This window comes from Girardinichthys multiradiatus, chromosome 20 (genome assembly GCF_021462225.1).
Source record: "Girardinichthys multiradiatus isolate DD_20200921_A chromosome 20, DD_fGirMul_XY1, whole genome shotgun sequence".
NCBI lineage: Eukaryota > Metazoa > Chordata > Actinopteri > Cyprinodontiformes > Goodeidae > Girardinichthys > Girardinichthys multiradiatus.
This window is the reverse complement of record NC_061812.1, coordinates 28948633-28975802: the sequence shown is the minus strand read 5'-3', so window position 1 is coordinate 28975802 and position 27170 is coordinate 28948633. Positions and strand designations below refer to the sequence as shown.

The 27170-nt window shown below is 38.6% G+C and overlaps 1 protein-coding gene across 2 annotated transcripts in view; it reads left to right on the top strand.

Annotated features, from left to right (window-relative positions):
- LOC124856185 (zinc finger protein 385A-like) overlaps positions 1 to 27170 on the top strand; it is a 56899-nt gene that overhangs the window by 18639 nt on the left and 11090 nt on the right. For both annotated transcript variants that reach the window (XM_047346450.1, XM_047346451.1), the window contains exons 2-3: positions 7766 to 7911; positions 16721 to 16831. In XM_047346450.1, the coding sequence (XP_047202406.1) occupies positions 7766 to 7911; positions 16721 to 16831 (257 nt within the window). The remainder of the gene's footprint in view (positions 1 to 7765; positions 7912 to 16720; positions 16832 to 27170) is intronic.

The following is a 27170-nucleotide window of genomic DNA, read 5'->3' as shown; positions in this document are numbered from 1 at the left end:
AGTGCAGAGTTCCTACAAGCCATTTAGTTTGTTACCATTAGGAATCTGTGAAGCAGATGCGAACTTTAGTGTTGATAGCAGCTAATGGTTAGCCAGATGAGGTTCTCTTGGTTTATACCTTGTCTTCTGCTCTTTCACAGTTTCTTTCCTGTTTGACTTTCGGTAGGATATTGTTTGTCTGAAATGCTGTTAGTTTTACGTCAGATGAGACAGGATGCGAACATTCCATAAAGTTCTAGTTTTGGCTTATTAGTTGAAAGAATATTTTCAAAAAAATCTTGGGGATCATCAAGATGTGTTTTGATAAATATGTGTCAGGGCTTGGCCATGGATGTTATTTTTCCCCAGCCTCTTTTTTATATTGTTGAATCATGAAAATTGAAATTTACTTAAGCAAGTGATGCTGGCAGTTCTGGGTTCCTTCATGATTTCCTGGGTGAGTCTCAAAGCCTTTTGTAACATTTGCCAGACTGATTGATGCCCGTGACTTTGTTTCTTGAGATTAGGGCATGATGCGCTACTTTTTGTGATATTTTAGTTCACTGCATCTCCTCACTGCTTAATTAATTTTTTATTGCTACAAGTCAGGCAGCACTCAGGCCTGTTGTTTTGGATAATTGTCCCACCTAACAAATTAGATCTGAATTTGAAAACGGCATTTTGTATTTACTCAGGTTATCCTTATCTTACATTAAAATAACTATCTAAAATATTTAAGGGTGACCACAAAGCAAAAACAGAAGAAATCTGTAAGTGGGTAAATGCTTGTTTACAGCACTATCAATGGAAACATGAAACCAGTTCTGGCTAAGTGGAACAAAACCAGAAAAAAACCTAATAGTTCATGCATGTATTACACTGTATGGCGGACATGACAAACAAAGGTTAGACTGAGGTTTTGTCCATTTTGACATGTTGTTCTTTAAAAAGGCACACCAGGGACTGGCTGTCTTTAAAGCAGCTGGTGTTCTGTACATTAACCTGCAGGTTAACAGCCTGCTTTACCTGCGCCGCTCACCTTGGACTCACCTCGAAACATGCAGCTCCCTCCTCCCCCTCTCTCTTCACATGCGTTCCCTCTCATTCCACCTCATCTCCCCCTCCTTGTCCAGACCTCTTTTCCTCGCTCGGTTGATTCCAGCCACTCAACATACCATTATTATGTCTCGGCCCGCTCCTGCTTCTCATCTCCAGGTCCTGAATGACCAGTTTGTACAACCTAATGATTCTTCATAACAAGAAAATGACAAAGAATAGAATATTCAGAACAGGCTATCTAAAAAAAATGATCACGAAAGCTGTGTAAAAATACGTCAGGGTAAAATAGAAAAACAAATCTTTAATTACGAATTCTGCATAAAATCAGAAAGTCGACTAGAAAATGGACTGGCTAATCTTGTGAGCACACAGTAGACACACACAGGCACACATTTTCTGCGAAAGAGGACTTCTGAGAGTTCTCTGGGAGCCGGCATTTCAGTCAGGCTACTGGAGTGCAGTGCATCTATCATTAAAACAAAGTGCAGTCTGGTATCAAATGCGTTCTCCTTCAATGGCACTCAGCTTCCCTCTTCACCCTGCTCTTTCCTCACCGTTCCAATCTCACACAGAACAACTCAACATTTATCACCCCAGAGCACATAAGTTACTCTTTTTAAAGCATCCTTTAGTCAGATTCCAAAGGTTTGTGTGTGGTTGTGTTTGCAAAGAGCTTGCACATGGTCGTCCATCCCCCGCCTAGGTTGAAATAGCTGCCTCTGTCTTGAGGGTAAGCTGAGCTGCAGTAAATTGGATTTCATGCTCAGTCCTTCGCAGTTGCAGCATGCGACATTGAGACAGAGCCATCTTCCACTGCGAAAGGTTAGGAGCCTCAAACACAGCTGCATTTCATTTACACCACGTGAAAGAGATGGGTTGGTGTTACAAATACTTTAGAGCACTTATTTTGCAAAGCAGGGGTTATAAATATCAGCTCTGTCAAATTTGTGGCACTGAACAGCCCAGCATTGCTGCAGCAAAACTAAAATCAAGAGTCATAAATCACAAACCTACAAATGATGCCATCTGCCACCAAAAGGTGCAATCAAATCTTTTTGCACAATTTTTATTTTTATGCACACATTTTGGAAAAACTAACAGAATCGTCACATGGTGGATTTCTGGTTAACAGACTCACTCCCACCCTGCTGCAGTGACAGTAAGCTGGACATTTTGTAAGGGGGGAAGCTAATCCACCACAAACTCATTTCAGAGTCATCTTTGCACAGCAGGCCACTTAGATGCAGATGTGCCACTGCTGGCATTGTCGAGCTGGCAGGCCTATAACCAAAGGCGGCTGAAATTCGGTTTTTTTCTTTTCCATTGGCAAATACCACAGTGTTTCTGGTTCAAATCACATTTCATTTTGGCAGACAACATATCGCAAAGTGTCCAACCTGAAGCCATTGTAGAGCACAGAGACAGAAGTGAATACAAAGAGGCTCAGAGGACGTCTCTGGCATTGGCATTACCTCTATGATCATTAACCCAAATTGGCTAAATGAATTGCCAATTTAGGAGGCCTTAGTCACATCTTATTCGATCGTCCATGCCTGTGTGTGTATGCAATGTGGTTTGGGAAATCTAGAAATCTGTTTTTCTTTAGTTTTCTCTTAATTTCTGACCAAACACTCTTTGATCACAGCTTACCAAAAAATTCAACAAGCTATTACACAGGCATTGATCTTTTTATCACCCAAACATTTGCATTAGAAAAAGGAAAGTCAGTAAGATGGCATCCATTTTAGTGAGGTGAAGGAGCTGTAGATACTGGTGCCTGGATTTATTGAGTTTGGCAGCTCTTTAACACTTTAACGCTCCTCAGAATGTGTCCAATCAATGCTCCTACCCCCTCCCGGCATGTTTGCTGCTGAAGTCACGCCGTTCGCTTATCTGATGTCATTGTAAATCACTCAGAAGCAGGGTAGGTCAGGGGGGATAACGCTGCCATGCTTGCACACACACCATTGCGGTTCTGCGATGGTGCAGAACGTGGCACTGTAAAGAACATCCCTTTAGTGTAAGTGTCTGCATCTTAAATAGAGATTTATAATAGAAGATGGGCTGTGACCTTTCACTTGTAATGTAGCGTAAAATGAGTTGCAGATTTACCAGAAGCGTGTCTGGAATAAGCTTCATTAACCAGAAAGGAAACAGTGATGATGCCAGTATTAATCCTCACAGCTGAGACATTATTGTCTAACTGTCTGAATGCAGTTTTAGATTAAACTGAGATATTTACCACCCAGTTCAATTGTTCTTTCAAATACATAGGTACTTGTAAACAAAACAAACAAAAAAAATCACATTGTCATTGTTTAGCATTTAGCAAATAGAACAAAATTTTGTAATATTTACTGACATAAAACAGAAAGAAATGTGTGATATAATGTCAGAAAGTGGATAACAAACGTTGTGCATCTTTTTATACAGCATATGTAACTATCTGACTTAATCTGTATATATTTGATACTGATAGATACTCTATGTATAATTTGTACCTTGGGATGAGAAAAAAAAATCAAAATTCATCTTGCAGCCCTAATTTTAAATGGTATCATGTGTACCCATCTATCTCTAAGAAAGATCTGAGCACCTGCAGGGGCCTGCAAGGTGCCTGCAGGTGCAGATCTCTGGTGGTAGGCTGGCTTGCTTGCCAGGCCCAGGTTCTCCTGAACTGCTCCTGCTAAGGGGGATGGCTGCTCTGTGGAGGCTACCTCGTGGTGTTTTTGGGGATCTCTGGGGAGTCTCTCGCCTTGGTCGACGCTGGACTGGTGTGGATGCTGGTGGGACAAGAGGAGGCCAGTTGGGGAGCTGGCCCCCAAGGGGGGAATCATGCTGGTGCCTTGGTGACCAACCCCTCCTCTGTCGCATGTGCAACACCACACAGCAGTAGTCTTGGGGTGTGGAACAATGGGTCTTGTGGGCATGGGAGGAGCACCATGCAGTGGCCCCCCTCTGCTATATTTGGCCCCATCCTGCACCTCAATTTTAATGCACTAGAGATATTTAGAGCTTTGGTGTTGAGGTGGAGGAGATTCTGCTGTCAACAAGCAGTGGACACACACAAACACCACGAAGGGGGTAAGCTGTGTTCTTGGGGCATGGCGTGGTCCCCTGGCTCCTGCCTCAGAGCCTACGCCATTTTGGCAGGGACTGGGGATGCGGGAATGGCCTGGGGGTCTCTGACGGGGCCATGGGGGGGCTTCCAGGTCACAAACTTGCACCCACTCAATACAAGCACACATTTCTACACATGCTCACCCACAAACACAAACACCCACGCACCAACAACACTTACTCTAAGTGGTTGAAGGTCATATACAGGTTAATATAACATCAATGTGGCCTGCCTAAAAATGTTCAAAAGGTTAAAATTATTCTCACATGTCTGCTCTTCATGATTGAACTGTATGTGTGTAATATTTGCTTGTCATTGTAAAAGATTCAGTCCCTGCTATAGAAAGCAGACAGTTAGGGACAGAGCAGCACAGAGACTGATAGAAGCTGGACGTTATCAAATTGCCCTGCATTATGCTGAAGTACATAATAAATCTGCCAAACCCCACAGAATAATGTGTTACTAACTTAAAGCTACACAGCAAGGCCTGCCTTCACCAGGGCATCATCTAAATAATGGTGCCCCTGATAAAAAATGAGATTTTGTCATCAGTCAACATACAATGTTGGTATTGATTCACCTGCTGGCGTTTCTGGTTCTGCAGATTTGAATGGTTTTATGAAAGACAAACGGTTCAATAGTTGTCATTCTTTAACAATGCCCATCATTCATGTGTTATGTAACATTAGTTATTGCACATAAAATCTTGTTGTTTATTGGATCAATCTGGGACCATGTGGAGCAAAAAGTATTAGAAAGGAAACTGGACTGGTGCTAGAAACTGGAAATGAAATGTAAATGATTGCTGAAAGATGGGAAAAAATGGAAATATCCTGGTCATCTTGTATTTCATTTTCTCATCATACCTAAGGCTTTGAGTACAAATGTTTCACAGTGTTTTTTAGCATCCTGATAAGCTGTAGTCTACAGTCCAATGTATGCACAGTTGAGTCCTGGGTTTGAAGCTATAATCTTTTATCGTTTCTTTCCAGGTACTCCAGCCCTTACACACAATCAAAAACATGCACGTTGGGTTAATTCTACCTCTCTAAATTATTCTTAGGTGTGACAGCATGTGTGCATAGTAGTCACCCTTTGTCAGACTTTGTCACCCTATGACAGACTGGCAACAGACCCAGGTTGTACCCATGTCCATTTGACCACAGGGGATACAGTAAGCCCCGGTAACCCTGCAAGGACAAAGACAATGGATGGATAGTTCAACCTTTTCATTGTTGAACATGAATGATGCAAAGAATTGCTTCAAAGTGAATGAATCAATACAATTGTCTGGGCTTCCTTAGATGATCTTGGGGGCTCTATTCTCTTTCTGGTTCAAGAGGTTGTATGAAAGACGCTATACTAATAATGTTTTACTGAGCTATGATTTGTTAGTTAGGTGGTTGACACCACCTAAATAAATTTAACTAAGTTGAACTGAACTGAATGAGTCACACTGACATTGTTCTCTACTGGCTAAGTGTTTAGTCTATCGTTGCTGCAGTTTCAGTTTTTTTTTTATCAGATATTTTTAATTTGTCAATTCAGCAATAAAAAACATAAAATATCACAACTCTTCCAGGGTTTTGCAACAGGCAAATCAAATAATGTTTTTACTGAAGATTTGTATTTTTATTTTAGTAGATGAGTGTAAACTGAAGTGTTTAAACACTGCCACTTTCTGAACCTGAACTTTGCTGTGGGTGGTTTAGAGATGAGCTGTGGGATAGTGTGTGTAATTCAGACTTTCATATTATTTCTTCTGCTACTGTCTGAACAACATTGTTATGAAAAACAGCCTGAGTAAAAGTTTCCAAATACAAGTGAGAATATCTGTACCAAAGTTGGCCTGAGGTCTAGTGGACTATGCAGCTGCTTAGAGCACCATGTTGGCTCAATGGGCCTAAGTTTAAAAATAATTCAGCCATACACATAGTGAGGAAAAAACAAATCCTAGATTTTTCATTTACTTTTCCCAAGAACAGATTGAACTTGGTTACAATGCCATTCCTAGGTCTGAAACAAAATCACCAAATTAAATAATTTCTGCTCCTGAGGTGACAGCTGCACCTTTAGACCCTTAAAAGCTGGCTTTTACTTTCTGGCTTTTAAATCAGAATGAGTTCCACTGCATTTATTTATGTTACTTCTTACATAAAATTTTGTTATTTGCCCTATGTTTCTATGTTATTTGAATATTTCAAATATACAGCAATTTGGTCAACAGCTGTATTTTAAATGTGCTTTAGAAATAAATTTGACTTTATGCATTTCATACTATAGCAGTTTTGCTTGTTTTGTATGTGCATCAATTCAAGGCGTCTGCCTTTAAAACTGCCAGCTTTTGTCTAGAAACTGAACAAACTGTTGAGCATTCAGCATGAAATGGTGGAGATAAACATTGCTAGCTATCTATTACCACAGAAAATGTTACACTACTTTCTTTGGCTGATCATCTTCTAAAGCAAAAAAATAAACATTGGAACACCTGTGAAACAAGGGAAGAAAATATGAAGATGAAGAAAAAACAAGAATTGGTGCTGGAGGAAGAAGGTGAGTGAGGGACCCAGAGGCAGGCAGAGCAAGGGACCATGAAATGAAAACTGCTTGGAGAGAGAGAGAGAGAGAGAGAGAGAAAGAGAAAGCTACAGAGGGAGAATCTGAGTATAGACTGATATCTGCAGCACCCCAGCTGTGGAGCTTAAGAAGCTTAGCCCTCCTGCCCATCACAGCAGACTCCTCAAAAGCAGGCATTTACTGCTGCAGAGCTACTACAGAGAGTACAGGCAGCAAGAGGCGCAGAGAGATGAGTGGTGTGGGTGGGAAGAGGTGCTCAATGCTGGAAAATCATGGAGACGATGATGGAGTGCGTCTTGAAAAAAGTGGAGAAGTGGAGTCTCCTTTTAAACACATAAGTAGAAAAACAGAATGGTTTCTATCTGGTTTTGCATTGATCGTCTGTTTTTATAAGTGAACAAAGCTTCATTAGTTTGGAAAAAATTCTGATGAGCAGTTATCAGTTCAATATTTACTTTATATAAGACCTCACACTGAATTTAACCATTAAAAGCTAGGATGGATGGATGGATGGATGGATAGATGGATGGAGTAGGACAGGAAATGATGTCTGGAAATGCAAATATTTTTCCAAGCTATGTTTTCTGTTTCCATTCTTACATAGTTTTCCAGACTTCTTTGGAACCCTGAATAAATGCGAACGATTGCAAAGTTGGAGTTTTACCTTGAAGAGTTTCTCACAATGTTTCCCAGCAACACTTGTTGACATAGCTGTATAAAATGTGCTTTTCATTTGCACTTCTGTCAGTCAGTCTCCAATTAAATCAGTCTAGTTCAGCTATATTTAGTATAAATGCTGTGATATTTTGAATGAACCTTTTGGTTGTGTGTTAGCTAAACCTTTCTATTTACAATAGACATCAACAACAATATTGATCATTTCATCAAAGACGGAAGGGGATTCTCAGCCTGCTTTAGTTCTTAGAAACTCAGATCTGACCTATTATGAGATTTTGATTCATTGATTTATTTTTTTTTTACTTTGTAACCATCTAATGTGTTTTTTTTTTTCTTCATCATCTACCACAGGAAGTGTAAACCGACCGACGCCGGTCCCTGCCTTCCTCAGGAACCCACCTGTCCTCCCACCACCCCTGGACATGAAACCTTTCCTCCAGTTTCCCCTAGAGTCGCCTCACCCGGCCAGCATCGGCCTCTTCCACAACTTTAATGCAGTGAGTTCTCACACACCAGCATGAGCATTGTGTACACACAGCATCCATGGTGTGCCTTTAAAGCTGTGCTGTTACTTAAGACACAAATCAAGGCAGTGACAGAGATGTCTTCATGGACTAGAAAGCATTTGGTGTGAATCCTGTGATCCTATATTACCATATAGATTAATGACTATGAAATGGACAGAAAGGGCTGAATACACATCCCTTCTACACTGAATGCAACTGTGTCTTGAAGAAAGTTTCTACTGCAAATGGGCTCCACTTTTGAGACAAGCACAGAACAAAACAGAAAGTTAATTGTTGTGGTTCTAACTAAACTGAAAACAATGTATTTCTCTCCATTTTAAGTTCTTAAAAACTCAGGGAACACATTCACAAATAGAGGTTGTGTCGCGTTCTGAGGTTTAGAGTGACCAAAGCACAGACAAGAGCTCGGCAGCTGCATGTTTAAATAAGTCTTCTTCTTTTATTCAAAGAGAAGTTCAAAAAGCAAAATCCCTGCAGATACAAGAAATCCAAAAACTTACAAAGTTGATACTGCAGGAATATAGTAAGCAAAGTACATAGACAAAGGTAGGTGAAAGGAGATATGAACGGGGATTCGAACGGAAGGAACCAGCCAGGAACAAACAAGAACAGAGAGCTTATGAACAGAGGGAAGTGGAGTATGGACCAATGAGAATGAGAGATAGGAAATCAGGGGAGATGAAATTCAGGTGTGGACCAGGCTGTAGAGAACTGAGGGAAAGTGAATAGTTGCTAAGGTGACAAGGCTAGAAACAAAACAAAACACGAGAGCTAAACCATAACATAAATCCAGGGGGGAAAACATGAGGGAAGCTAGACAGTAACATAACCAAAGGAACCTGACTACAAAAACGAAACTATAAATAACAAAACTCAGGGAAAACAGATCAAAGCAAAACTATGGACGAAGATAATAAACCAAAAGAAACATAAGAACCTAGAATAATCATTAATTAAAGCAAACTGAGAAACTAAAGGGAATAAAAGAAACACCAAAACCTAATAATTAACAAAGAACCCATAAAGAAACTCTGACCGAAAATAAACAAAACCTAAACCACAGAAAGGGAGCCAGGACGAAAAGGAACAGAGAAAATAAACTAGTAAACAAAGAGCGCAGGTGAACAACTATTTAAACATAAATAAACACAGATATACTAAAAGGGAAACTAAACTAAAAACTACAAGAAAGACAAGGAAACTAGAATACAATGAATATAATAATAGTCATAAGAAAACCATAACAAATAATAGAAAATAAACTACTAAAAGAACTAGGAGCGAAGGGAGAGAAAACAACAAACACTAGGAGGCAGGAAATAAACAAACAACCATGACTATAAAACCAAACTAAAGTCAAAACATAAAACCACAACGTAGTCCAAAGATGTCGCCTCACGACAGGTTGTACATTATGTGCATCTCTGGTTACATGAGAACCAAACCATCAGAAGTCCTACTAAATATTTTACACCTTAGACTTTGCCTGTAGGAAATCCAGCTTCAGGGTCGTTCTTGTTGTCAATTCTACTGGAACTCAGAAAACCAGATTTCTGAGTACAAATAAGATGCATGTCACGCAACAAGATTAGGCCGTACTGTTCACTATGCACTAAAGTTGGTATCTATCTCAGACATTCAGTGCTTAATTAAATTTGTCTTTTTTTAAGGAATGTGGAATCTTAGAGTATCTCTAGTATGAAATCTAAAATACTTTGACTAGACAAACCTAAATTAGGGTATTCTACACAGAACTGAGCCTTTTTGCTATTTGTAAAAACAAAAGAAAGAACATTATCCATGCTTTTTTGGCATTATGACCAGCTTAGATTGAAAAAGGTGACAACTGCAACATAAAGACTGGTCAAATCTGGACTCAATTATTCTACATCAATAATAGATTATTTAAAACTTGAGCCCTGGGCACAATTCATGCAAGAACTGACATTAGTTTCAGTTGAGTTTAAAGCCCTCCATTTATCTTGACTGCATGGGCAAATCTAGATAGGGGCCAACAGGGGCTAATGCCCCTGTAGAACTGATCCCGGCCCTTGGTATGGCCCCTGTACATAATCCAAAATGTATTTCTTATCAGGGTAGCACTGTTGCCTTGAAGCAATAAGGTCCTCAGTTCGACTCCTGGCCGGGGGTCTTTTTGCATAGAGTTTTCATGTTCTCCCCACACTTGGTTCTCTCTGTGTACTCTGGCTTCCTCCCAAAGTCCAAAAACATGACTTAGTTTAATTGGTCTCTCTAAATTGCCCTTAGGTGTGAATGGGTGTGTACATGGTTGTTTGCGATGGACTGACGACCTCTCCAGGGTGTACCCCAACTCTTGCCAATAGACTGCTGGAGATAGGCACCAGCTCCCCCATGACCCAGAATTAAAGAAGCGGCTATAGAAAATGGATGGATGGCAGGGTTTCCTCTAGGAATTTTTTGAATCGTGGTGGTTGGCTGCCTTGTAAAATTTATATTAATTAACTACATTACTGTCATTGAAATGAAACATATGTCCGCTCTAGTTCCTTAGAGCCCAGAGAAAGCATGCGCAAAAGGTACATTGGTTGACCCAGCCGGAGAAAGACAGACCGGAATGGAACAGAAAATTGGAGTTGTTCCGTAATTTGACGGAGAACAACGGAGAGCGGGTCTGTCAACAGTGACAAGTAGTGACGTAGAATGTGGAACCATTCTCATTAAATAACATATCAACAAAGTTGCTCCGTCGGTCGGAACGGAACAGAGCAGGAACGGAGGATGTGGAATTCTTTCACAGGCAGGAAGGAGCCAGCTGTGTTAGTTTTTCAAAATAAAGTACATTTTATTTAAAAATGTATTTAAAAAAAAACACTTTATTCTGAAGGTGTGGCAGCTTTTATTCTATTTTATTTCAATTACATGCAGCGGAAACCCTGGATGGATTTCTTGATGATGACATCCACTAGCAAAGAAATTGTAACTGATTGGTCCCTTGAACCAACTTTATTTCTTACCTTTACAGTTTTACTTTAACAGTGAATTAAAAATTAAGGTGTTGCTTGTTTAGCTTGAGTCGTATTGAGATAGGATCACAGTTTTCATCTGCTAGATCAGAGGTCTGCCACCTGGCACTCCAGAGCCGCAAGTGACTCTGTGGTTCACTTACTTAGTTCACTGACTATATTAAATGATGAAACACTGCCGTGTTTTGTTTTTGTTTTTATTCTTTTGTTCTGTGCGCCCATGAAAAATCATTGGCCCCACCCTGGCAAATTTGTTCTACAACCACCACTGCCTATATAAGCTTAGTGTCATCAAGTTGTATGATTGTTTTCTTATTAATCTTGAACAACAGGTGTGTAACAATACATCTAGTTATGAACCCAGATGAATTCTTGGCAACAGCCTAGAGGAAACTAGGAAACCATGTTGTTATTTTTTATTTTTAGAAAGAGTGGTCATGGAGCACAACTGTGTTTTAAAGAATGTGTAATCACTGTAGAACAGTAAATGCTATGTTTAACAAGTCTACGTATTGTGGTTTTCATGCATGTCTCATGAAACCCTTTGCCTAAAACATTAGAAAAATAGCTCTTTTGATTTTACGAACGGAACAAATATTGCTGTAAAGACAGAATTATATCATTCTAGCCTTCTGAAAAAAATATCATACCGATATCTAGCCTAGTATTTTTGGGACCTAAAACCAATCGATTCATTTATATTATGCATATTCAGTCACTCTTATAGACCGTGGTCATGTTTAGACACAGAAATATATAGCTGTGTGTCATCAACTGACATATCTGAAGATATGTTGTTTTAATCCATAATCTGAGCTGGAGTATATTGAATTATAGATGCCCGAGAAGGGAACCTTGAGGAGCCCCACATGTGATTTTTCTTTGCTCAAATTTATAATTGGCAAATGACACAAAGTAGTCCCATCTGCCAAATAAGATCTGAACCAATTTAGAAGAGTACCAGACAATACCATCCTCTTTTCCAGTCTAATAATCAGTATATTTGACATCAGTCAACTTTGTTGCACCATCGGGCAACTACTGAAGAACTCCTTCCTGCTTTACTGTAAGAGTCTCAAACAGATACAATAACGTTTCAAGCTCAAAGCACTCAGGCTCAGGTCATTATAGGTAAACTTAAACATCAACAAGAAAGTACTAGAAATCTCGTTACACCCTAGTCATCAATAACTTAGGATGAAATATGTCTGGGAACCCATGACTACCAATTTATGACTTCATCAGAGGTGTGTTAGCTATCCTGTACTACTCAAACTTATTGAGATCACCTGAATTATGCAGATAATCAAATTCTATGAGTTGCCAAAGTACCAGTCTTTAGGTATTTTTCCTATAAGCCATAGACAGGTTTAAAAACAGGTTTAAAATAATGTTAGTTCTTACCCATGTGGTTTAATTCAGAGTATGAGATTCATGCTTCAGGCTGGCAGTAAATGGTTCCCTAGAGACGCAGTAATTGCTTCAAACATTCCTTTGTCCCTCTGCACTTAGGTTAAAATAAATACACAGAGACTGTCCCCTTTTGTTTGTATTACTAGCTCTTCACTTGCTCTTGAGAGCAAACGTATTAGAGGTGCATAGTTCACAGTTATGTCCATTGTTGTGTTTATGTTTTATTTATACCAAGACAGATTTCCCCACTGGGACAATTAAGCCCATATTATCTTATAGTGCACTGCGTTATCTAAAATGATGAGGTGACAGTTGTTTTTTTTATTCAGCACAACCAGTTTCAGCGTAGCTGAAAAGATGCACAGCCGAGTGGTTTGGTGCAATGAAATGAGTTACAGCTAATCAATTGAATAAGAGGCACAGACTGTGTTCTCCACAGTCAGCATTTTCTGCGGCTCCTTTTCATTTCGAGATTGGGTTTCATGTGGAGGTCAGGCTAATCACAAACAGAGATGCATAAACATTTGATCAATGTTCTCATCTGCCTGCACTCAGACAAACTGACCCCTGCGAAGCATTGTGATTTAACCTGCTTCACTGTAAACTGTCAGGGGGACCAATGATGTCAGAGCACTTTGATTCAAACCACTCTCTTTGCACAGAAAAAAATTTTACACCAGTCTACATTTTTGTTGCCAGCTAGAGACAGATAACCTCAGCCACTTTTTTTAAATGTAGCAACTATTCTTAGGTTTGGCTTTAGCGGTCGCAGGAAATAAATGAAATTTGAAAAGTACAAATTGGCAAAAAAAAACTTTCAGTTACCTTGATTATGTTTGTAGGTACAGCTATAGCTCTGTTTGGAGACAAACATTTATACAAAGTAGAATTGTCAGTTTTTCAAATACTTCTCTGTCACATTGGGTTATTTTCTTAACAGTCCCAGGATTGTAGAGTTGGGACCGCTGATTTTTCTTAAACAAAAGCTACACAGTGGATACAAAAGCTAAGAACAACCATAACTGAGCCCCTGAATAATTTCTCTAATTAACTTAAGACAAGAAAGCTAATGATATCCAGGTTACAATTACTTATCTTGACAAAATGAAGTGTATGTTTCTGGAAACCCTCAAGAATGTCAGCTGAAAGAATTTTCTATTGTTTATTTTTATATCCAGTCAATGCTCATCCAGCCACCGTCATGTGGTGTGCATGATGAAAACGCTGTTCACCAGTGTGGCAGATGAAGCTCAAGTTGGGGTCTAAGTTGGTGCAACAGCTATGTCATTGTTTTTAGGGATTCTGGACTTTCTATCTGCAGATCAAAATCATACTTTAGATTGATCAGACCTCAACATTATAATTCAACAATAAACAGTGATTCTTTTAGATTTATGGAACCTTTATCATATATTAAAAAAACAAAACAGCATTTTCAAAACTTTAAAAAAAAGAAAGATCAGTTTTAAAAAGCACAATATATAATTCAGAATGGCCAAACCTGGACTTAAATATTTTCCTGTACAACCAGTATGGATTTTTATTTGTCAAATCTGTGAAAAACAAGAGGATCCTTAGTTTAAAAAAAATATATTATTAAAAAAGGCACAAATACTTTCAGTTTTTGTACAGTAAAGGTCTATTTAAAAGGAACTTTTGGGTAGCTATTGCTGTAGCTGTCTCTATTTCTTTGGTTAGTCGTATAACATCTGATTAAGATTTGTTTCTTACAAAAACCAAGGCCTTTTTGATCAAACTGTTTAGAACCATTGTAACAGCTATTCTACCTTCAACGAATAAGAGTTACCCAGACCAATATTAATTAAGGCTTAAAACATGTGTCATTCATGCTTAGCAGGTTAGTGTCGTGCAAGCTTGTTATATTTGTTTTCTCTATTTTCATTTTATTATTTTTAATCATCTATTTCCATTATTGTACTTCACAGTTATTATATTAATGTAGTAATTATTGGCTCAATATTTAGTGCTGAATATTATTGAATTGATTTTTAAATGTGCAAAAGTAAAAAGCTTTGAAGAAGCAGACCATTTGAGTCAGATGAGTTCTCACAAACTGAATTACTCTGAACTGACTCTTAAAGAGAGCAAAGAAGAGAGTAAATGCAAAAGGTTTGGTTCGTTACCTAAGAAGTAGACAGGGAAAGACTAAAGGTTTAAGGTGCTAGTGCAGTAATATCTGTGTTAAATGTTATTTAATTTAGAATTAATTTAGAAACAGCTAAAGCTACGTAATTGCAACCAAACAAAGCTCTATGTAGTGAAAAAACTGCCAGGTATGTGAAACAAGGAGAGTAGTATGGAGTGCGGGATCAACAAAAGCTCCAGTGTATGAAGGAGTGAAAGAGGAGACAGGGAGTAGATAAAATAAGTTAATGAGGTCGTAACAGTGGGAACAGGAGCACAGATGGAGATCCTGACAAGAACAGGTGGCCAAAGAAATGCAGTAAGGAGATGCAACACAGAAAACATCAATCAGACTGTGGACAAAACTAACAAATTGAATATGTATTTTCTCCCCTACCTACACATACTAAAGCTGCATAAAAACACAAATGCAGCACCAGTGCCTTACAAAAGTATTCACACCACACATATAAGAGCATAATTTAACTATTTGGCCTACATGGAAAACACTTCATGTGGTGGAAACTAACACTGCACATAAACATGAATGCATCATCCACATATTGAAACAGGGTGGCGGCAGCATTATGTTGTGGGGATGCTTTTCTTCGGCAGGGAAATAAAAGCTAGTCAGAGTTTCACCTTTCAGCAAGATAATGACACTAACCTTACAACCCATGTTCTAAAGAACAATACACAGGTTTAGATCTAACTGCTTTACATATTAGAGTGACCCAGTCAACATCCAGACCAAAATCCAGTTGAGAATCTAGAGGTAATTTTGATGCTGACCATCCAACCTGACTGAGCTTGAGCTAAATTTGCTAAGAAAAATGGGCAATACTGGTGGCAACACAAACAAAAAGACTTGTAACTGTATTTGGAAAGCATTGACTCAAAGGATTGGAATACAAGTCATACCAACCTTTATTTGTTTTGAAAACCATGTATCATTTTCCATCCACTTAGATTATGTACTACTTTATGTTTGTCTATAACTGTCAAATAAAATCTATTAAACATTGTCGTCAGTGCGTTGGATGTGTTCTTGCTCTCAATGTGTTCGCACAGAGACAAACAAATCTAGGCTTGTTACAAGTCTCTACATGAAAAAACAGACCGACTGAAGGGTAATTTGGACAGACTACCAGCTCCATCAATTACTGTAGATAACATTACTATAAACTATGAATTATGTCAATTTTTCCTGTTTTATACAAGCACAGGTGTAAATAACACAACTGCATTAGCTCGGTTAAAACGAGGCTCGTTTAAAAACTTTTAAAAACTCATTAAACCAAGATTCCAGAGTTCAGACCAATTACACAGTTGACGCTGCTGCCTGAAGCATTGTGGTGTAAAAGATCTAATATAGCAACATGCATTCAGTGTGAGCAGGAGATGACAGGCTGAGTAAAACCTCAGTGTAATCTTGGATGTTTAACCAAGGCAACACCCAGCTCTGTGGTTTTTCAAACCCCACAAACAGGACAGGGAGGTCAAACAAGTCAACGGCAACCATCTGAAAAGGTTGGGCAGGATAAACCTTCAATGAAAATGACACGCCACATATATGTGCTTGATTTGGAAATGACTGGGTTAGATGGTTTAATTTTAGGTTATAGCACAATGTTTTAAATTTGGAATATGATATTAAAGAAATGTGCATGCCTTTACATTCTCTGCATTTGTTTCATCCCACTGTTGAATTATTTTAGCTTTTTCTATGTGCACATTTCTTGTAAACTCATTTACAAGGCTGAATTTTATTTTGAATACCATTTATCTCAATTTTTTAAAGAACAATTACTACTTTTTTGGATAATAAAGTAAAATGATAAAAAACCTTTAATAAATTAAGTATTATTACCAAGAACTGATTGGGTTAGGGAGCTTGTAATTAAAACGTTTTGACTCTAATGTGAATTAAAGTGTTTAAATGTCATCCAAAAACTCTCCTGCTGAGGCAACAGACACTTTTTTGTCAACATTTAATCTCCACTCCATCTTCATTTCTCCCAACTCCTTAACATCTTCCAGTATTTCTCCTCTGCGGCAGCTTCCCCTGTCATTCACCTTCACTCTTTTTACTGTCATCCACCTTTACTAAGCCGAACCTCTATATACTGCATCGGAAGAATAAACAGTGACGTCTGTTGCTCATTTCTTGTGCTGCAGAGTTTTTGATGTGACCTCTGGCTTGTGTCTCTTCTCAGATGGACCCCGTCCAGAAGGCTGTGATGACACACACATTCGGGCCACCAATTGTGAGGATAAAGAGGCCAATAATCTCCTGCAACGTTTGTCAAATACGCTTCAACTCAGAGGTATGAAAGCTTTGACTGCTTACAGTGCCTTGCAAAAGTATCAACTTTTCCTAATTTTGTTACAATGCAACCACAAACTTCAGTGAATTGGATTAGGATTTCAACTGGTAGGCCAAGGCAAAGTAGTGCCTAATTGTAGTGCAGATTGAAAATGAAACAACTGCTTTTGCAAATAAAATCTGTAAAAGTATGACGTGCTTTCGTACGTAGAGCCCTTGAGTAAAATGTTGTAGAACCACCTTTTGAGTTAACTGCATCTGCAAGTCTTTTGGGGTCTGCCTCTACCAGCGTTGCACATTTAAGATTTTCACAAATTTTTATTTGTAAAAAAGCTCCATTAGATTGGATGCAGAGGGCTTTCACATATTTTCCAAGTCTTGTCATATAACCTGTTTTGGATTTAGTTCTGGACTTTGCTTGGACCATGCTAACACATCAATGTGCTTGTATATAAACGTTTCCATTGTAGCTATGGCTGCGTGTTTAGGGTTGTTGTTCTGCTGAAGGTTGTAACTATATTAGTCTCCATTTTGTTTAGCCTTTAACAGCTTTTTTTCCCAAGATTTCCAAGATTGAAGAAAAGTATTATGGTATGGATCTGTTTTTAAGCACTTGGACAAATAAAGGATGACAAGAGGTTATCCTGTATGAAACAATGATTTCAAAATGTTTTTAGCTTTCATGGTCAACATGTTTATAATTTAACAATCTCTTTGCTAGAGGTAACACCTCCTCCAAAGTAGCAGCATGTCTACACATTGATTCAGAACATTTAATTTTATTTGCAGGGGTCAGTTTGCAGCTTTATGATCATAACCCATGGGATGTGTATTTTTGAAAAGGGAAGCTGTACCTGAAGGGAGAAGATTTGTGGAACAATCCACAGATGGAGCATCGTGTAAGGAACATCATAAAAACTGAGGCTTTCATATAGACATTTATCTAAAGCCTTCTAGGGCCACAGAGCTTTGTTTATTTAAATTTTCACTTAAAGAGTAAATTCTTCGGACCCTGTGCAGGTCACTGTTTGACGGCACAGCTGAGAAAGTGAAAAGTCTTTCTCAGCTCTAATTTTAACTTGTTGCAACAGGGAAGGTAGAAGGACAGAAATCCCTGCTTGCTTAACTTACACTGCAATGTCCGGGAGAATTTTTCCTTTGGTTGACGGGGGTATCAGAGTTTACATGATGTTAAGTAGGAGTTTATATCAAGTTAGGTAAACAAGGAACTGATAATTTACAAAAACATTCTCAGAGGCTCTGCATGCACATATGTTATCAGGTTGCACTTGATGTCACTAACATTTTTCAAGAGTTCATTGCAAAACTGTGAATATGATTGGTTTGGTTTGTGATGAGATTTCATTAGATTGTAAGATGCTTGAGGGTTGATGTAAAGCAAGAGGAGGATCCACAGCTTGTCCTCTAGGTCACCCCAGTGCTGATCAAGCATGTTTTCTGCCTTTTAGTTTTGACAGGCAGGGCTTTGTTAACACTGGGCAGAGGGACTGAAACCAAAGAGGCCTGAAGTAATAAAACTTTAGATGAGTGATTTGACTGTCCCTGTTAAGGAGGCAGCAGTGTTAACTGAAGAGAAAAAGCAAATAACTCATAATGCAAGGGTCCAAAACCTACTGGTTAACGTGACTCACATGAGCTGAGTCTACTGCACTGTGTAGACTCAGCTCTTATTAGGCATATGCCTTATATGAGACTCAGCTCATACAAGGCATAATGTGAAAAGAGAAGTTTAATGTTCCACACTGCTGTTCTTTACATGGATGAAAATAAAATGTGATCACAAATTTCTTGATTAGCTGAGAACTTCAGATCAAACTTATGCCATTTAAAATGTTTTAAGCACACGAATCTGGTTGATGGACTAAAGCTTTAATGCCCAAATTTTCTAAAGTGAGGTTCTGTTAAAATGTTTTAAGCAGTTGATATTTCACCTGCAGTAACTCGTCTGGGGTCTTTATTTAGTATAGATCCAGATTTGTTGGTACTGGAAGTTGAAGCTAGGAGCTAGTCTAAGTGGGGCCAAGACCAAAGCAGACTTCTACTGTCTTGGTTAGTCACAAGGAAAGAAAATACAAGAAAGCAGGTGAATAGTTACACAGGAAATGGAGGTTGGATAGTGTTTACTTTTATAGTGTAGAATAGTGTTTGTTACTTTCCACGCTTTTGTACTTTTTGATGTACGTATTCTGACCAACACCTCATTTCTTTCATTTTCCATGTAAATAATTATCACCTTCTTTGTAAATAATCACCCAATGCAGACATCACAACAGTATACAGCAGTCTAATAAACTGCTATGACATATTTGATATTGGAAATGTTTTAGACCGGTCAAAATTCGCTGTACTGCTAATCTCTATGGATCTCTATGGATCTATTATCTTCATCAACTGGGTTCTCCTAATCTGAATTTATACTAAACAAAGGTGCCAAAAGACCCATGAATTGCAGATAAAATATGAACTGTTCACAACATTTTTTGAAAACCTAATTTCCAAAATTCTGAACTGTCCATTGAGATCTTATCTACACTAACCCAGATATATTTTGAAAACGGAGCCTTTCTACTTCATTTGCACCTTCTGTCCATATGCAAACTGACAAAAACAAAATTCTGAAGAGAGAGATTTTTAAAAACCATACAGAGTATATGTATAGATTAGATGTTCAGGCTTTGTTAAAAAACTATGATATGGAGGTATACTTTGCACATGCCCACCCTGGTTTTCTGTGCTACAAACCACAGGAACAGTGAATCAGTTTTGTTATGGCTTATTTCATCTCTGTCCTGCTCTCTCCTGACTCAGTTTCCACCAAACTTCAAAAATGTAAGATGAGTAAGTTAATGACTGAGATGAAAAAATCTACAGTGTCAAAGAAAACACAATCTATAGTTTTTAACTTAGCACAGCTTTAGCCATGCTTGTTTTTCTTTCGAATTATGATGTACATAGTCAGTTGTTCAATACTGGGGAAAAATATGTTTATTATATACAGAGTAGCATAGTTAGAGAAAATGTTCTTATCATTGGCATTTCATTTTTGGTTTACAGTTCATATTATTTTGCGCTTTTTATTTGTCCTTACGGGATGAATTTTCAAAGTTCTGTGTTGGGAAAATAGATAAAAAGTAATCAAATTGAAATTCCATGCAGAACATTCACAGGTTTCTCAACAACAATGACTTCTAAATCCAAAATAGCTGCTGCTTGTGGAAAATGTAAACATGTTTACATTTTGGCTGCTTTAATAAACATTTTATTTATCTTTTTATCAGCTTATTTAATAATTATTTTACCAACAGAGCTTTTTGCAACCTCTTTTATTAAACATGTTGCGGTGGAGTTTGAATAAATAAATGCAAAAAACACACCTTGATTTGCTTGTAGTTAGTTTATTAGCATATCTGGTTTTCCCACTTGCAAATGGAGCATGGATAAATTAGACTGGGACTCATTCCCAGATCTAACCCCAAGATTAACCTTTAGAGGTAAATAAGTAGCCACTAGTACTTGTTCTTGCTTCACTGCTGTCTACTCCTGTTTGTTCGGGGAATTTTTTAATACTCTTTACAGCACTCCTCTGTTGAGTACTTTTTGTTTGAAGGAAGGATCGGTGTGCTTTAAATGACTCATCTTTTAGTTCATTTCTGCTTATTAACTCTACATAACAGTGAATGGGGTTTACTCTGAAAATAGTTTAGGCCAAAAATACACTTAGGGGCAGGTTAGATAACACTAGCGCTGCTTCTATTATAGTTTGAGAATGATGGCTTTAAGAGATGAAAACATCTTGTGTTTATTATTTGTCACTGTAACCTTTGGCCTAAACATGAACAGGAATCAAACAGCACCTTAATATACAGCTTAGGCCTAACATATATGACTCTATTCCTGGGGTTAAGTGCTAAGAATTTGTTCTCTAAACTCAGTGGTGTGTAAAGGACACACTCAGGTATTTCAAACTTGTAAGCCTCAGACCTGCTCTCTCTTTAATGGGCCATCAAGCATGTCTCCTTCTCTTGCAGACCTTTATGTTCTCACATGTTCTACAAGAGAGTGGTGTACTTGACATAGAAGGATTTTTATTTACTCCAGCATGTTTACATGCTGGAGTAAATAAAGAGTAAGCATATTTACATTCTTAACACCTTTGAGTTCACTTAGAGCTCATGCATAAAACAGATCCATGTGAGGGTTTCTCTGCACTCTTGATGGCCGTGTGTGAAGTCTTAAACCAGAGCACCTGTTTCTCCACCCTGCTCTCGTATCGCTGCGTGCAGCATCTGCTTTTCTGCAGCTCAACAGCTCCTTCCACAGTAACCTGAGAGACTGGGAGCTTAAAGCACTGTGGACATTCTTTAATAATGAACGGATTCTCTGCTTTCAGTACAGTTCTCGGCTTACTTATTGTGGCTGGGTTTGCAGGCACTTTATTTTTGGGACATCTTCAGGACATATTGATATTGAAGGGCGAAAACATCGTCATATTTTAGAGTTAGAAAACCTAAAAGTCTTGAAAGTTTTATATGTAAATAAATAACAATCTAAGTTAACATTGATTTTCAGGGCATAAGTCAGTTTAAAATCCGTTTTTCTGCCTCAGATTAGCCGTTTGAGTCACACCCAGTAAAGCCGGAAGGCACAACCGTATGCGGATGATAATACTGAGTCACCACTTTGAAGACTTTAACTCTACATGACTGTAGACAGGTAACCAATTGTTTTCTAAACCAAAAAGATCTTTAAATAGGAATTTATCAAATTGATGTGTGCTTGTTTATTGGTGTCACAGAAAAAGGATATTTAATCAACAAAGATTACCTCTGCAGGAAAGGTTTGAAGGAAGGAGGGAAGATTAATTTCTCCTCAGCTACTGAAAAACCTTCTTTTTTTAGTAGGTTAGGAGATGTTTTAGCTACAACGTGAAACTGAAGCATGACGCCACAAATGTTTATAACGGCTACTTCAGACAGCTTGAGAAGGGAATCAACAGCCAGACCACGAGGCTACCGTGCCTGTTGTTTATAAGCATGAACTTAATCAAGTAAGGTGCTTTTCTTTACTGTGTACCCTCTGTCAGTAAAAATCATTCTCTGATATATAGATTGCATTATTAAACCAGTCAATATCTGAACTCTCTAAATGCTTTCCTACAGTTATTAGCTGCAGCTGCCCTTCAATTCGTCTCTGTGTTTTTCTCAAATGATGGAGAGAACATCAAACTGCAAATGCAGTCAAAATATTCTCCCTTCTCATCTGTTCACCACATGTGCAGCAATAGCTTAAAGTGAATGTTTAGGGCTAAACCAAATGTTGTTGTAAGAAAGCTAATTGGACTTAAAATTTAAGTGGTGTGACAGAATTTGTCCAGGCAATGGCAAACTAATAGCTTTGTAATTTGTGCTCTGGTCAGAACCAGAGCACAAACCGTACAGACCAAATGTTTGGACACACCTTCTCATTCAAAGAGTTGTCTTTATTTTCATGACTATGAATATTGTAGCTTCACACTGAAGGCATCAAAACTATGAATTAACACATGTGGAATTATATACTGAACAAAAAAGTGAGAAACAACTGAAAATATTTCTTATATTCTAGGTTCTTCAAAGTAGCCACCTTTTGCTTTGATTACTGCTCCACACACTCTTGGCATTCTGTTGATGAGCTTCAAGAGGTAGTCACCTGAAATGGTTTTCTAACAGTCTTGAAGGAGTTCCCAGAGATGCTTAGCACTTGTTGGCCCTTTTGCATTCACTCTGTGGTCCAGCTCACCTCAAATCATCTCGATTGGGTTCAGGTCCGGTGACTGTGGAGGCCAGGTCATCTGGCGCAGCACCCCATCACTCTCCTTCTTGGTCAAATAGCCCTTACACAACCTGGAGGTGTGTTTGGGGTCATTCTCCTGTTGAAAAATAAATGATGGTCCAACTAAACGCAAACCGGATGGAATAGCATGCCGCTGCAAGATGCTGTGGTAGCCATGCTGGTTCAGTATATCTTCAATTTTGAATAAATCCCCAACAGTGTCACCAGCAAAGCAACCCCACACCATCACACCTCCTCCTCCATGCTTCATGGTGGGAACCAGGCATGTAGAGTCCATCCGTTCACCTCTTCTGCGCCGCACAAAGACACGGTGGTTGGAACCAAAGATCTCAAACTTGGACTCATCAGACCAAAGCACAGATTTCCACTGGTCTAATGTCCATTCCTTGTGTTCTTTAGCCCAAACAAGTCTCTTCTGCTTGTTGCCTGTCCTCAGCCGTGGTTTCCTAGAGGCTATTTTACCATGAAGGCCTGATTCACACAGTCTCCTCTTAACAGTTGTTCTAGAGATGTGTCTGCTGCTAGAACACTGTGTGGCATTGACCTGTTCTTTAATCTGAGCTGCTGTTAACCTGCGATTTCTGAGGCTGGTGACTCGGATGAACTTATCGTCCGCAGCAGAGGTGACTCTTGGTCTTCCTTTCCTGGGGCGGTCCTCATGTGAGCCAGTTTCTTTGTAGCGCTTGATGGTTTTTGCGACTGCATTGGGGACACTTTCAAAGTTTTCCCAATTGTTCGGACTGACTGACCTTCATTTCTTAAAGTAATGATGGCGACTCGTTTTTCTTTACTTAGCTGCTTTTTTCTTGCCATAATACAGTCTATTATGTCTAACAGTCTATTCAGTTGGACTATCAGCTGTGTACTGTATCCACCTCCTGCACAACACAACTGATGGTCCCAACTCCATTTATAAGGCTTGTAATCCCATTTATTAAACCTGTGAAGTGAAAATCATTTCAGGTTACTACCTCTTGAAGCTCATCAACAGAATGCCAAGAGTGTGCAGAGCAGTAATCAAAGCAAAAGGTGGCTACTTTGAAGAACCTAGAATATAAGACATATTTTCGGTTGTTTCACACTTTTTTGTTCAGTATATAATTCCACATGTGTTAATTCATAGTTTTGATGCCTTCAGTGTGAAGCTACAATATTCATAGTCTTGAAAATAAAGACAACTCTTTGAATGAGAAGGTGAGTCCAAACCTTTGGTCTGTACTGTATCTTGTGTTCACTTTTGTCTTGCCATGCCTTTTTACATATTATTTGATTTTGGTCATGGAAATAAATATAAATATTGGGAGAGACAATGCTGAATACAGTTGAAAAATAAAAGTTGTAAAATTGGTGACATATACTCTTTAAATTATTTTGTGTCGATGTCCAACAGAAGCTGGTGTTATTGGGTAATATTAGCTGCAAAGTGAAAGAGGTCAGTTGCTTAAGAGTGGCCAATGAGAGGCAGGTGCTTTACCCGCATGTGTTGTAATTATAACCCTGCAATTCATTGCAGGCCACAGAGGACAGATTAGCCTGCTAGTGTTGAGCTCAGCTCTGCTGCAAGGTTGACGTCACAGTGTGCTGCATTAGCCATCGTCACCTCTGCTGTGCCACAGCGGACACATCTCGCTCTCATCCCTTCCTCTCTGTTCTTGGTCTGCTCAGGCTACCATGTTTCACTGCCTTTTTTTTTATTGTTTTAATTTCTCTCATCAGTTTTCATTTTACTGCTTCTCCCTTTGTGAGGGTCCTCATTGTGTACCATGTCCATCTCTCCCGCTCTCAAGCTTCTTTCCACCCTCTCTTCCTGCCGCCGCTGCTCGTCTTCAGCACAGACTTGGCTCCTCAGCCGCACTATCAGCTTTCTGTGCCTTTGTCGCTTTGGAGATAAAACATCAAAGCACATCCTGCTTAGGAGGGAAAAGGATTTTAGGAACATTTTCTCGCTCTCATTTTGTCCTTAAATCCCCTTTCTTGTTCTGCAGTCATTTAAATCTTTCTTTGCCTGGCTCTGTCATGGCACTGTACAGTCAATTTAACTTACTGTGCTGAAAAAAACTGTACCTTTTGTGCTATTTTAATTCTATCAACAATGTCACTGAGGACATTAATTATAAGGATAAATTACAATTTGAATACATTACTTTCTCTGAAAACCTGGTATGCAAAGTTTACAGTTTACTAATCCATTTTGTATGATTTCATTAAGCTGGAATGCCTTAATTAGGCATCCAAATTGAAGGTCATTAAGAACAGCATAACTGAATGCCTCATTATTAAAAAAGCATATCTTACAAAGAATTGTCCCTACATTTAGACAAGCTCGATTAATTTGTGCAAAACATCCTCATATTGTTTGTCCTGTTTAATGAGGTGTTTTGCTTGAATTTGACAAGTTTTTAGAATTAAAATCTGCCGTTATTGTTCTATTCAGCCTGACTTTGCTTGCCCCCCATCAGCTTTACATGCAAAGATTAATGGTCCTGTTCATGAAATAAAAGGTAGTTCAGGGTGGGGGATAATTTAAAACAATATCAAGGGTTCTAACATTAGTACGTAGTTCAAACCTCGTTAGCAGTCTTCCAAAAATAAAATCCTTCATCCAAAACATAGTGTAAATTCTTGAGCTTATCAAAATTAATTTAGCCTTATTAGCACGTTTAGGATCAGATATTTAATTAATGTCAACAAAGACAACAAGACAGCTGCTAATCTATCTGTTAAGGTTTTTTTAAACTGTTTAAATTAATTTCGAATTAAAGCATGATGATGATTAAAGCAGGTTTACGGGTTCTGATATGTGCAGTCAAAGGGAAATGTTTGCTTCCCTTTGTTGTGACCACAGTAATCAATGTAAGAAAGCATCCTTCAGCATCATTGATAGTCACAAATGATGCTGTGTTTTGGGGAGAAATCTGGTCTGCATTTGATCATCTCTCTTTCAAAATATAAAATATTTTTATTGGTCACATCTGAACTGGAATATCATTCACAGTGTGTGAGTGAGATTCAATGCTGTTATACCACCAAAAGAGTTAATTCAGATTCAGAATTAACTCTCTAATCCTCTCAATGGCTGTGAACTATCTGACTGAGCAGATTATACTGAGATGAGGCAAATTTTATTTCAAAATCAGACTGTGGCTGAGTTAGACTGAAACAATTCGAAAGCAAAGGAGGGTAGGACTTAAATTCACCAATTATTACCCTATATTATCCATCCATTTATATATTTTCTATACTCACTTCTTCTGCACAGGGTCACAGGGGAGCTGGTGTCTATATCCAGCGGTCTATGGGTGAAAGGTAGGATACATCCTGGACAGCTCGCCAGTCCATGGCAGGGCAACATAGTGATACACAGAGGACAAACAACCATTCACCCACCCATTCACACCTAAGGTTAGCTGAGAGTCCATTTAACCTAAAAGTCATATTTTTGGACTGTGGGAGGAAGCCAGAGTACCCTGAGAGAACCCACACATGTATAGGGAGAACACGCAAACTCCATGCAAAAAGACCCCCATCTGCGACCCAGAACCTTCTTGCTGCATTGGAACAGTGCTACCAACCCTATATTATATTATATTATATTATATTATATTATATTATATTACATTATATTATATTACCTGTCTTGTCTAATTATGGAGAAGACACTGAAATTGCTGACATTACATTACATTTTAGAAAAAAATACATTTACCTGGCAGCAGAAAGTGAACTACCACACAAAAAGGCAATGGTAAAACACAGTGGAAAAGCAATATTGGGTATATTGTCCTAGTATTTGTATGTTGATTTGCAGGCCTTCATGACTTTGGCTAATTGCAGGGCTGCAGGGAACAGGAGCCAGAGGAGTAGGGTTACAGTAGCAGAGCTATATCTACCTATCTGTCATCACCAATCAGGAAAAGGGCTGCATGGGTATCACTGGCAGCTAAAACCTCAGACTTACGGAGGTATCTTGGACACATCCCAGTTTGCCTTCTTCCTTAAAGCCCCCCACATGTACCTTTGACATGCTTTATTTGGGTCCCTAAGCTGTGTAATGGATATAATAAGAATCATGTGTAACTGTATGTGTAGTCAGGCAGAAAGTGAGGGTGTGAAGGTTGTACTGTTTCACTGCTGCTGCATGACAGACTTAATCTTTCAAGAGTTAAGTCAATGCAAAGCAAAGCCTGCTTAAAAACTAAATGTTTACCAAACATCAAAGATTTACAGTTTAATTAGGAGTCCAGTAAAGTTTTCTAGGATTTTAACTGAAGCCACTTAACATTATTAGGATGGCATGGAGCCTATACCAGCAATCAGCAGGCAAGAGCTGAGGTACTTTCTGAACAGATTGCCAGTCACAAAAGACAGACAATCATACACAATCACACCATGGTAGGAAACCATAGTTGCTGTAATTTTAATCAGAAACCTTCACACTTGTGCTAACCACAGTACTTCTGTGAGGCACAAGAGAAACCATGTCTTAT